Source organism: Podarcis vaucheri (genome assembly GCF_965113315.1).
Source record: "Podarcis vaucheri genome assembly, chromosome: 5".
Taxonomy (NCBI): domain Eukaryota; kingdom Metazoa; phylum Chordata; class Lepidosauria; order Squamata; family Lacertidae; genus Podarcis; species Podarcis vaucheri.
Window position 1 is genome coordinate 7446888 of NC_138763.1, and position 12492 is coordinate 7459379.

Below are 12492 nucleotides of genomic sequence, written 5' to 3' on the forward strand. Positions count from 1 at the left end.
TAATCTTAGGATGTTAATCCTAGGGCCAGGAAACAGGTTTCACATAAAGGTGATAATGATCGCTGTCCTCCTGTCAATCCTTCTTATCATGTATATTGCTTGTTTATCACCTCCCAGGGTTGCCAAATGTACTCCTTTGTAGTTCTGTGTGCTTAATTAGTTTTGGTAATTTACCTTTTCCCCACGTGGGGTTTGTTGAAATGTTCAGAAGAAATATGATTGGTTCTTACGAACACTCTGTAAAAGTTCTTTTGTGAATAAAATGACCTGGGCTGAGGAGTGGAGGCATGGAGAGATTATTATGCGCACCCTTCCCAGAATCTTGCTGGTTCAAGCCTCTGTGTGTATTGTTATTAATCAGAGTTCAATCCTTCCTTTACTTTGAGAATGCCTCAAAGGGGGCAAGTGAGTCCCACCTCGCATGATCAGTTACATGATGTGGCTCACGCCCACCATTAGAATGGCAATTGCCATGAACTTTGGCGGAGCCAGGCCCTTTCACATATTTTAGAGGGGCACTAAAGAGACCTCAGCCCCTAGCTGTTCGCTCCTAGGTAACCCATTTCCTGCAGTGCAACAATAATAGAGAACCTTTCTTCTGGACAGCCCTTTAAATGTTTTCTCTTGGGAAAATACCAGTAGAAATTCTTATTCTTCACTACTTACCCTTTCCTTTTGCCATGTTCCTAAGGAAAGGAGTCTCTGGTCGCTCGTCTAATTCTTCAGAGTGGTCAATGAGTGCTTCTTTCACTACTTGGAATCCAGACAGTACTACAAAGGGTATATGTCCTATCCATAGGGTGAAAATATTTCCATATTGCTTTTCCAGCTACCATTTGGGTCAAAAGAAAGGAGAGGAATGATGGATTCAAAAAACACAGTTGGATATTTCAACTTAATACGAGAGCTTCAGTCTCCCTCACCTCTGCCGCTTCTCACTATGTGCAGTTCTCTTCCTATCATCTCTCCCCTCTCCTCCCCCTCCCTCCCTCCATTTCAACCCTCACAGAACTCTAGCCCAATGGTTGCCATTAATTAGATTTTGAATTGATTTTAGAATGCTGTGTTGCTTTTATTGTTGTTAGCTGCTCTGAGCCTGGCTTCAGCTGGGTAGGGCGGGATATAAATACAATTCTATTATTTATTTATTTATTTTACTCTCTGCCATCTATGTTGCCTTGGCCTAGGATCAGAGCAGCAGAGGCACTTCATAGTGATTAGCCCTCCTGTACCAGAATAGGACCTTGTCACAATTATTTTGTGCGCAGGGATGTGGAAACTGTAGCGCACCAGATGCTTTTGAACTGCAACTCCCATCATTGTTGACTGTTGGCCATGGTTGTTGGGGCAGATGGGCATCATAGTCAAAAACATATGGTGGGTAACAGGTTGCCATAGGCTGGGCTAGAGCACTGGGTCAGGTTTCAGGCAAAATGTCAGGTAGCCCCCGGATGTATAGCAACACAATGGAAAAAGTTCCACAATTTTTGTGGTTTCCTAAAATATGGAAACCCTAGTTTACTGCAGAGAACCATTAAGAATGTGGTATTTAAATTGTTTTTTTATAAGTGCTTCTAGTTGGAGTAAACACGATGAAAATGTCCCCAGGCTTCAGAAATTGAATAGCAAATGCAGGTTAGTACCTGTTGGGAGGCTGTCATGAATGAATGCTGAGGACCTATGTGGTCAGTCTTTTTTTGTAATAATATTTTATTCTTTTTTTCCATATAGAATGTTACATTTGTTACTCAACAATTATATTCTAATTCAAAAAAACAAGTGATTTCCCACTCACTCAGTATCAATGTTTATAACTTGAATTACATACAATTGCATTTTAAAGTTCCATCTTATCTAATTTGATCCTCTCTAACATGTTTCTTAATATATTCTGCTGTTTTCTTACACTTCAAACCCCGCTGTGGTCTTTGCATATGGGAAATAACTTTTTATATAGACCGTTAAGGTTTTCCAATCTTCTTTAAAAGATTCTAAATTTGTATATTTTATCAATTTTTGCCATCTCTGCATATTACAAGATATTCATAAAGCATTCTTCCTTTGAGGGTGTTCTCTCCTCCTTCCTCAGTTTAACAGTATACAATAAATATTTTTGATCAGTAGTTTTTAATGCACATTTTAAACTTTTTATGGTTTTGTGCTTATCAGTATTAATAATAATATCCTTTATATTATTACTATTATTTGTATTGCTTACAGTTTCTGACAATAGAGGCTTATGGCATTTACCATTTTAACCCATGCCATCGTTGAAGCTGAAATATCACAATTGCTGGGGAAAATAGATAAAACAATTGCTGACATCAGACTGAGTTATTACGAAGCAATAAGTACCTGAACGAGAGTATTTTCATGAATCTTGAATCCAAACCTCCATATGGCTCCAACGAGAGGAAGCTGGAGAGGACCTGGGGGATAATGCCTGCGTGACCAGAGCTGTTTCAGGTAGAGCAGAATCAGAAGAACCACCAGAAGAGCAATCAGAAGTGCCCATATCTCCATCCTTCTCTTGCCGTCTCTTTCTCCTTAATTCTTTCTAGGTTGCCTGGTCAGGTTCAACTCTCTTTCTCTAAGGAGTTTTTGCTTTCCTCAGAGACATCAGCAGTACTCTCTGATTATATATGCTCAGTTATTGAAAACAAATAAGCAAAAAGGTGTGTGACATCATTTGCAAGTAGCCTTGGAACGTCACTGCAAGTCATGTAATACAAGTGAACACTATAATCAGTCTTATATGGGTCACGTAAATGAGAGGGTGCTTAATCTATATAAATTGTAATTAGAATCCAAGCTATCTTAAGACTGATTTTGTGACACAAATAGATGAGAGCTTGTTGCAGCAGGAGGGGGGACACCCTGGCTCCTTCACTAGCCTGGCTCATCTCTGCCTCTTGGCCTCTCCTATCTCCTACTTCTGCCTCTGCTTCTGCTTCTAGACTTTTCTCTGCCACACACTGTCCCTGTCTGATCACCAATCCCTGGGCTCACATTATTCATCCCTTGGAAATTCCCCAGGTCGTACCTCCCACCATTCCTTGGTGTTCAGCCAGTGTATGCCATCATGCCTCAAAACCCTCAATGATCCCTGGCATATGGACTTGTGGCCATAACATATGTGCTTGACTCATGGTTCATTAGGTTCCAATGAGAAACAGAGATTGTACTAATGACGACTATGGTTACTACTTCATTGTGGGGCGGGACATCCGCGTTTGAAAGATATTTTGATTATTATTATTGCACCTCCTCCATTTTGGCCTTGCATCTTATAGATCAGATTCTACTGTAATTTGCCATGTTGATTTGGTAGTATGGCCAGCTACAGGCCTTCTTGAATGGCACAGGTCTTCTTAATCCTTGTAAATCTGGTTCTTGGGATGGGTTGTGGGTGGAAAGTGCTTCTGACTCCACGTTAGAGTACCATCAGTGGAGAAGGACAAGGACAGTGCTTCTTAGAAACCGACTTAGAGCAGAAATATTAGTACTGTAGTCACTCTCTGAAAGCAATGTATGATCCGAATTGCCTACATGCTGTGCTTACCCCAGTGGGTGTCTACATTTGGTTCTAGGTCATGGCATTCCCCCGGGTCCCAGTGAATTGTAGAGTGGGAAGGGACTCTGAGGGCCATCTAGTCCAACTCCCTCCAATGCTGGAATCTCAGCTAAAGACATCCACGACACATGGCCATAGAACTTCTGCTTAAATACCTCCAAGGAGGAGAGTCCACAATCTCCCAAGGGAGACCATTCCACTGTCAAAAAGCTCTTACTGTCAGTAAGTTTTTCCATATGTATATTTCTGAATCTTCTTTTTTGTAACATGAAGCCATTGATTTGAGTCCTACCCTCCAGAGCAGGGCTGGATCAATACATATCATAGAATCATAGAGTTGGAAGAGACCACAAGGGCCATCGAGTCCAACCCCCTGCCAAGCAGGAAACACCATCAGAGCACTCCTGACATATGGTTGTCAAGCCTCTGCATAAAGACCTCCAAAGTAGGGGACTCCACCACACTCCTTGGCAGCAAATTCCACTGTCGAACAGCTCTTACTGTCAGGAAGTTCTTCCTAATGTTTAGGTGGAATCTTCTTTCTTGTAGTTTGGATCCATTACTCCGTGTCCGCTTCTCTGGGGCAGCAGAAAACAACCTTTCTCCCTCCTCTATGTAACATCCTTTTATATATTTGAACATGGCTATCATATCACCCCTTAACCTCCTCTTCTCCAGGCTAAACATGCCCAGCTCCCTTAGCCGTTCCTCATAAGGCATCGTTTCCAGGCCTTTGACCATTTTGGTTGCCCTCCTCTGGACACGTTCCAGTTTGTCAGTGTCCTTCTTGAATTGTGGTGCCCAGAACTTTACACAGTACTCCAGGTGTGGTCTGACCAGAGCAGAATACAGTGGCACTATTACTTCCCTTGATCTAGATGCTATACTCCTATTGATGCAGCCCAGAATTGCATTGGCTTTTTTAGCTGCCGCGTCACACTGTTGGCTCATGTCAAGTTTGTGGTCAACCAAGACTCCTAGATCCTTTTCACATGTACTGCTCTCAAGCCAGGTGTCACCCATCTTGTATTTGTGCCTCTCATTTTTTTTGCCCAAGTGCAATACTTTACATTTCTCCCTGTTAAAATTCATCTTGTTTGTTTTGGCCCAGTTCTCTAATCTGTCAAGGTCGTTTTGAAGTGTGATCCTGTCCTCTGGGGTGTTAGCCACCCCTCCCAGTTTGGTGTCATCTGCAAATTTGATCAGGATGCCCTTGAGTCCATCATCCAAGTCGTTGATAAAGATGTTGAATAAGACCGGGCCCAAGACAGAACCCTGTGGCACCCCACTAGTCACTCTTCTCCAGGATGAAGAGGAACCATTGATGAGCACCCTTTGGGTTCGGTCAGTCAGCCAGTTACAAATCCACTGAGTGGTAGCATAGTCAAGACCGCATTTTACCAGCTTCTTTACAAGAATATCATGGGGTACCTTGTCAAATGCCTTGCTGAAATCAAGGTAGGCTACATCCACTGCGTTCCCTTCATCTACCAGGCTTGTAATTCTGTCAAAAAACGAGATCAGGTTAGTCTGACATGACTTATTTTTCAGAAATCCATGCTGACTATTGGTGATCACAGCATTCCTTTCTAGGTGCTCACAGACTGTTTGCTTAATGATCTGCTCCAGAATCTTCCCTGCTATTGATGTCAGACTGACTGGGTGGTAATTATTTGGATACTCTCTTTTCCCCTTTTTGAAAATAGGGACAACATTTGCCCTCCTCCAGTCTGCCGGGACTTCGCCTGTTCTCCAGGAATTCTCAAAGATGACTGCCAGTGGTTCTGAGATCACATCTGCCAGTTCTTTTAATACTCTTGGATGCAGTTCATCTGGCCCTGGAGACTTGAATACATCTAAACTAGCCAAATATTCTTGTACTATCTCCTTAGTTATTCTGGGCTGTATTTCCTTTGCTGAATCATTTGCTCCAAATTCTTCAGGTCGGGCATTGTTTTCTTTATCGGAGAAGACTGAGGCAAAGAAGGCATTGAGGAGTTCAGCCCTTTCTGTGTCCCCTGTTTGCATTTCACCATCTTCTCCTCTGAGTGACCCCACTGTTTCTTTGTTCTTCCTTTTGCTACGGACATACCCATAAAAGCCTTTTTTGTTGCTTTTAACCTCTCTAGCAAGCCTGAGTTCATTCTGTGCTTTAGCTTTTCTGACTTTGTGTCTACATGTGCTGGCTATTTGTTTGAATTCCTCTTTGGTGGTTTCCCCCCTTTTCCATTTTTTGTACACATCCTTTTTTAATCTTAATTCAGTTAAAAGTTCTTTAGATAGCCACCCTGGTTTCTTTAGGCACCTTCCATGTTTCCATCTCATTGGTATTGCCTGGCGTTGTGCTTTTACTATCTCCCTCTTAACAAACTCCCAGCCATCATGAACTCCCTTTCCTTTTAGTATTGCTGTCCATGAGATCTCACCCAGCACTTCCCTAAGTTTTATGAAGTCGGCTTTCTTAAAGTCAAGAAATTGAGTCCTAGTATGCTTGGCTGCTCCTTTCCGCTGTATAGTAAACTTCAGAAGAGCATGATCACTCGCGCCTAATGATCCTTCCACATCTACCCCACTAACCAGGTCATCAACATTGGTTAGGACCAGATCTAAAATGGCTGTTCCTCTTGTTGCTTCTCCCACTTTCTGGACAATGAAGTTGTCTGCAAGGCCAGTGAGGAATCTGTTTGACCTTATGCTCTTGGCTGAGTTTGACGTCCAACAAATATCCGGGTAATTGAAGTCCCCCATTACTACTATCTCCCTTCCTTTTGCATGCTTGGCCATCTGTTCCAGGAAGGCATCATCTATGTCCTCCGTTTGGTTTGGGGATCTATAGTAAACTCCCACAATGAGGTCTCTGTTATTCTTCTCTCCCTTAATTTTGACCCAAATGCTCTCACTTTGGCTTTGAGGTTCTAAATCTTGGATCTCTTCACAGGTATACACATCCCTGACATATAACGCCACTCCTCCTCCTTTCGTGTCTGGTCTGTTTCTCTGAAATAGATTGTATCCCCCCATTATTACATTCCAATCGTGGGACTTATCCCACCAGGTTTCAGTGATGCCTATTATGTCATATTTAGTTTGCTGTACCAAGAGCTCAAGCTCATCTTGTTTATTTCCCATGCTTTGCGCATTAGTGTACAGACATTGAAGTCCATTAATCATTCCCCCGTGTCTCTTATTTAAGGATATCACAGAAGCAATTCAGTTAAACACATTGTATTTTTAAAAAATATTGTTCAATTTTACAATTAACATTCACATTCAAATAAAAGTCATAATCATAAACATATATGATTCTCTGAATCCTTGGACTTCCCTGAGCTGAGATTCCATGGATTCCATTCAACTGCATCATATAATGTTCTCCATTTTCTCCTAAAATTCCATTCTTACCATAGTTCTTGTTACATTACAAGTGTTGTTACATTTCTGCCAATGTTTTTAATTGTGTACAGTGTTCTCCAAGGGAACTTACAAATTTTCCCCATTCCTTATTAAAGTTATCCTTCTTGGTTTCTAATATTTCTGGTCATTTTTGCCATTCCGGCGTAGTCCATCATTTTTATCAACCATTCCTCTCTGGTAAGGACTTTATCTCTTTCCTTCTCAGAGCAAAAAATATTGGCGCTGCTGTCGTCGCATACATAAATAGTCTTTTCTGCTCCTTTGGTATTTCTGCACCTTAGATTCCTAGTAAAAACGCTTCTGGGTTTTTCCATAAAGGTTATTTTAAATATTTCTTCAACTCATTATATATCATTTCCCAAAATGCTTTTGTTATCTTGCAGGTCACCACGTATGGTGGAGGGTGCCTTCTTTATCTTTACATATCCAACAAATATTTGTAGCAGTTCTATACATTTTTGCTAATTTAGTAGGTGTTAGATACCAACGATACATCATTCTCACAAAGTTTTCCATGTACAGCATGATGTGAATTTTAAATCTTCCCTCCATAACTTTTCCCAAGATGAGAATGGTATATTATGGACACTATATATCTGCTGATGCAGCCTAGAACAGCATTAGCTTTTTTGTAATTACATCACACTGCTGACTCATATTAAGCTTGTTGTCCAGAGAAGACCTCAAGTGAAGGAGACAGTGTTGCTGCAGAGAGTTTCAGAAAAGCAAACTGTTTTACACCTTTATATTTTTTTTCCAGCCCCAAATTGGGGAAACAGGAGACATGACAATTTCTTTCCAGCTTTCTGTACATGATAACGTTTTCAGGAGGAAGTTGCTTTGCAAATGTGCTTTACAAACTGCAAGCAGCAAGTTTCATTCAGCCCAGGGCAAATTCATTTGCTCCATATCTTCACCGTTCCCTGGTCAAGAATCCAAGGAGTTTTCTTGGAACACCCCCAACCTTGAAATTTCTATCCCAGACATTGAACAGGTAGTAATCACCAGTGATAGAAGCTGAAAGAATAGCATTCTGGTAAAAGTTAAATGATCCACTTTTGCTGGAACACTTAACCAGATTGTGGACACTTGTTCATTGAAGGCTTTCAGCAGAGATTGTTTGAGGAAGAAATGGGAATTTGCCTTCAATTATTATACTACTACCATTATACTACTACTACTATGCTTTGGTTGACATTCCCTGCATTACAGAGGGATGGCTTGGGCGACCCTCAGGGTCTCTTTCTGCTCCGCAGTTTTTTTTTATTGTAGGGTGACAAGCAGAAGAAAGAAATTTGTCTGGATAAAACTCCAGTGTAAAAACAGTTGTGTGAGTCTTTTTGGAAGCATCAAAGTGATGGAGGGAGGGGGTAGGTTTCTGAGCCCAGAAACTTGTTTAGAAAAGCTCATAAGATGCCCTAAGCAGGCAGTCAGAACTCCCCATCCCCGGGAGACATTTGAACTGTAACCGTGTACGTGCAAACAGAAGGGGAAATGACAGGCCACCAGAGTTCTGGAGTACTGACCCAGAAACTGAATAGCTAGAGGAGGCCAACAACCTACCTCTTGAAAGACTGATTCCCGTGACTAAAGGATTAAAAGAGCAGCAGTTACAGCTCTCCTTGCGAAAAGCACCGAGACACCACTTAGTGTGCTTTGGCATGCAGTTTTTTGACTTCCCAGTCTTCAAGAGCAGGGAATGTTTGGCTTACTAACAAAAGGCTTATCAAGTGAAGTTGTTGTAAGTGAGAATTCACAGGTGTAAAGTGAAAACAAGCCACATATTCAGAATTTTGAATTGGAAAATATCACCAATGAAAGTCCTTTGGGGGGGGGGGGAGTAAAGATTTAATGAACTGTAAAAAAAAGAGTAAAATTTAATGAACTAAACTTTGAGACTAAGTCGTGCCAGGAAGTTCAGCAGACATGGATCAAGGGGTAAATCTGCAAAAAATATCATTTACTCTGCTGAGTTGCTGGTTTCTGGGATTGACTTCAAAATCTTCTTGCCATTCTCTATCACCACCTGCTGGCCATGACTGAGCCCATAACCTTTTTAAGCTATTTGTGATTTTAAAAAATGTCTTACACATATAGTTGAAGATAAATCTTTACTTGTCAGGCTGGCAACAGTTAAACAACAAGCATTATTTACATATAAATTCATGAGTGCAATATGTTTCTGACATGACAGCTTATTCTCTAAATTCACTCTTCCCTCCCACCCACCCAACTGAATAGCTTCAAAATGATAGACTGATTCTGAGAAGGGCATGAGGAAAGATGCAAAGAGTCTTTGCATGCTTAAAATTCCAGGGTCGATTTCTAGCATTTCTGCTTAAAGGGTTGCAGACCAGGATAGAAATATCTGCCCATCCTTATCCTGGAGAAGAGGAGACTGAGAGGAGATATGAGAGCCATCTTCAAATATCTCCAGGGCTGTCACTTGGAAGAGGGAGCAAGCTTGATTTCTCCTGCTCTGAAGGACACAACCTGAACCCGTTGTGTTTGCTGTGATTTTCCATCTTGGTTGTGAAAAAAGTTGTTGTTGTTTAGTCGTTTAGTCGTGTCCAACTCTTCGTGACCCCATGGACCAGAGCATGCCAGGCACTCCTGTCTTCCACCGCCTCCCGCAGTTTGGTCAGGCTCATGTTTGTAGCTTCAAGAACACTGTCCAACCATCTCGTCCTCTGTTGTCCCCTTCTCCTTGTGCCCTCCATCTTTCCCAACATCAGGGTCTTTTCCAAGGAGTCTTCCCTTCTCATGAGGTGGCCGAAGTATTGGAGCCTCAACTTCACGATCTGTCCTTCCAGTGAGCACTCAGGGCTGACTTCCTTCAGAATGGATAGGTTTGTTCTTCTTGCAGTCCATGGGACTCTCAAGAGTCTCCTCCAGCACCATTATTCAAAAGCATCAATTCTTTGGCGATCAGCCTTCTTTATGGTCCAGCTCTCACTTCCATATATCACTACTGGGAAAACCATGGCTTTAACTATACAGACCTTTGTTGGCAAGGTGAAAAAAATAGCCCTTCCATTTACACTTCTTCCATTCTTTTTCCAAGAAAAGTTCCAGAGGTTTGATAGCTTTCCTCTCTAAATTCACTCCAAGTTGTGTGCAGACTCCTTTCTTTTCCAACTCTATCTCTTCCAGCTTAGGATGTCTCTTCATCTCTTCATCGGTGGCTTCCTTCCACTCCTCCAACATCACAACACTGCCATTTGGCTGTTTCAGTCCTCTAGTCACCTTTTGCGAAGGACTTCTTCATTACACCATCTGTTGCCTCCACCTCCACCATTTCATCCTTCTGTTCTGGAAATCCTTCATCCATATTGTTCTCCAAAGTCTCTTTGTCCTCTTTAATTCCACTTTCCATTTCATTCTTCTGTTTTCTTAGCTTTTGGGTGGTTGCTTCCGTACCCATCTCTGCTGTTTCTCCTTTTTAAAATGTTATACACATACAAACAAACCAATTGCTCAGTGTTCCTCCATCCCTCCATTATTCCTAAAGCCACAGTTATCTCAGTTTTCCACCATCTCCATTTACTCAAACTTCTGCCATTGAAGGAAAGGTTAGTGGAAGTCAGGGGAACGTCTGTTTCAAAAGTCTCCTCCTTCCATTCCCTAACTGTCATAAAGGATGTGAAGCCTTCAAATATTGCATAGTGCCTCCACACAACCTATTTCACTCCTGATACCTTGCGTGGTCCGCGTTCCAGGTTCCGGGTTCAATGTAGTGATTTAGAAGAGATATTTTATTAACATGTGTACAGTATCCATCAAAGAAACTTAACATTCTTCAACTGGAGAAGCTGATAGCTTGCTCTTAGGAGTCTACTCATCTTCAAGATACAATAACATAGCGTGGGGGTTGTTAGAAGGGGGCTGCAGAAGAGGGAGAGAGGAGGATGTGTGGGAATATGTGTGTAAGGGAGATTTGAGGAAAGGAAGGGGAGGGGGAGGAGAAAGGGGAGCAAGAGTAAGAATGGGGATGCAAAGGAAAGTTGTCAAAAAGGAGGGAGTAAGGAGGCATTGGGAGAGTGATGAAGATGAAAGCAGGGGCATGAAAGGGCCTAAAGAAAAGGAGGAGATGGGGTGAAGGGGAAAATGGATGCAAAGCAGAGCTGCAGAAGAGAGAAGTGGCTTCAGAAATGGAGCTGCGAAGGTGAAAAGAGACCTCAGTAGCTGCATGGGATGAGATGGGAAGGGAAGGGGAAATGCGAGGGGGTTCATGTGTCAGGAGTGGCCAAGGGGTCACCGAGTGCAGGAAGCAGGGGTGCAGCCCCTAATATTTTCCTATATTCTTATGTGCTGCAGCGGGGAACTGCACAGAGTTTATAAGGATGGGGATGTGCTATAATCCCTATTATAGCTTTTTGATTGAGCTCTTTGACTCCTTCTGGCAGCTGAAAACTGAATGCCCTCAGCAGGCTGGTCAGGAAGATGAATATTTCGATCTTTGCCATCTGCATTCCCAAACAAATGCGAGCCCCTGAAGAGGAGACAAGGAGAAGGCAGCAAGTGAGCAATAATTTACTTTCCCATGTTCATTGCTTTGTAGCTATAAACATTCTGCATAACACTTTGGCAAAATAGACATAGTTAGGATACGGAAAACATCAAGGCTGCTGACAATTTTCTAGCCTGGTCAGTGCTAACCTTTCTTTCTTCTTGCTATACTTATGTTTTGTTCTGTAAATTGAAGTTCCCTATCTCCTATCAAGGAAAAAAAATTCCTTCCTGTAGCACCTTAAAGACCAACTAAGTTAGTTCTTGGTATAAGCTTTCGTGTGCATGCACACTTCTTCAGATACACTGAAACAGAAGTTGCCAGATCCTTCTATATATAGAGAAGGTGGGGAGGGGTATTACTCAGAAGGGTGGTGGGAATCGGAGATTGGCAGATAGCTGAGATGAGCCTGATGAGCCTGTTGACGACTCTTAACGACTGTAGTAGGTCTTACAGGAAAAGGCAAGGGGTGAGAAGGTGAGAAGTGGCTTTTAGTCATATATAATGAGATAAGAATCCAATGTCTCTGTTCAGACCAGGTGTCTCCATTGTTTTAAGTTTGGTAATGAGTTGCAATTCAGCAGCTTCTCTTTCCAGTCTATTTCTGAAATTCCTTTGTAGTAAAACAGCTACTTTGAGATCTTGTATAGAATGTCCTGGGAGATTGAAGTGTTCTCCTACTGGTTTCTCTGTTTTGTGATTCTTGATGTCAGATTTATGTCCGTTTATTCTTTGGCGTAAGGTTTGGCCTGTTTGTCCAATATAGAGAGCTGAAGGACACTGTTGGCATTTGATGGCATACACAATGTTAGACGATGAGCAATTAAATAGTCCCGAGATGGTATGTGTGATGTTGTTGGGGCCAGTAATGGTGTTGTCCGGGTGTATGTGGCAGCAAAGTTGGCATCTGGGTTTATTGCAGGCTCTGGTGCCAGTGTCCGTGTTAAGTCTGGTTGTAGTATTATTGTGGGTTAGGAGTTGTTTAAGATTGGGT

General features: G+C 42.1%; 3 protein-coding genes across 7 annotated transcripts in view; 1 reads left to right on the plus strand and 2 right to left on the minus strand.

Moving 5' to 3' along the window:
• The window catches only part of LOC309533158 (cytochrome P450 2J2-like), a 283269-nt gene extending 280645 nt beyond the window's left edge, over positions 1-2624 (minus strand). For 2 of the 4 annotated variants that reach the window (XM_082224356.1, XM_082224354.1), the window contains exons 1-2: positions 2356-2624; positions 667-829 (exon numbers count right to left, since the gene is read on the minus strand). In XM_082224356.1, coding sequence (XP_082080482.1) covers positions 667-829; positions 2356-2523 — 331 coding nt within the window. In that variant the 5' untranslated portion in view covers positions 2524-2624. The remainder of the gene's footprint in view (positions 1-666; positions 830-2355) is intronic. The other 2 variants (XM_082224357.1, XM_082224355.1) reach the window with 2 other exon arrangements.
• Positions 1-12492, minus strand: part of LOC309533176 (cytochrome P450 2J5-like) — a 317301-nt gene that overhangs the window by 277767 nt on the left and 27042 nt on the right. The window contains exon 9 of one of the 2 annotated variants that reach the window (XM_082224388.1): positions 11166-11480. The exons of the other annotated variant lie outside the window; for it this stretch is intronic. Within the exon in view, the coding sequence (XP_082080514.1) occupies positions 11293-11480 (188 nt within the window). The 3' untranslated portion in view covers positions 11166-11292. Of the gene's footprint in view, positions 1-11165; positions 11481-12492 lie in introns of those variants that run through there. 2 annotated transcript variants of the gene reach the window in all.
• The window catches only part of LOC309533172 (cytochrome P450 2J2-like), a 196926-nt gene that overhangs the window by 98460 nt on the left and 85974 nt on the right, over positions 1-12492 (plus strand). The window lies entirely within an intron of this gene.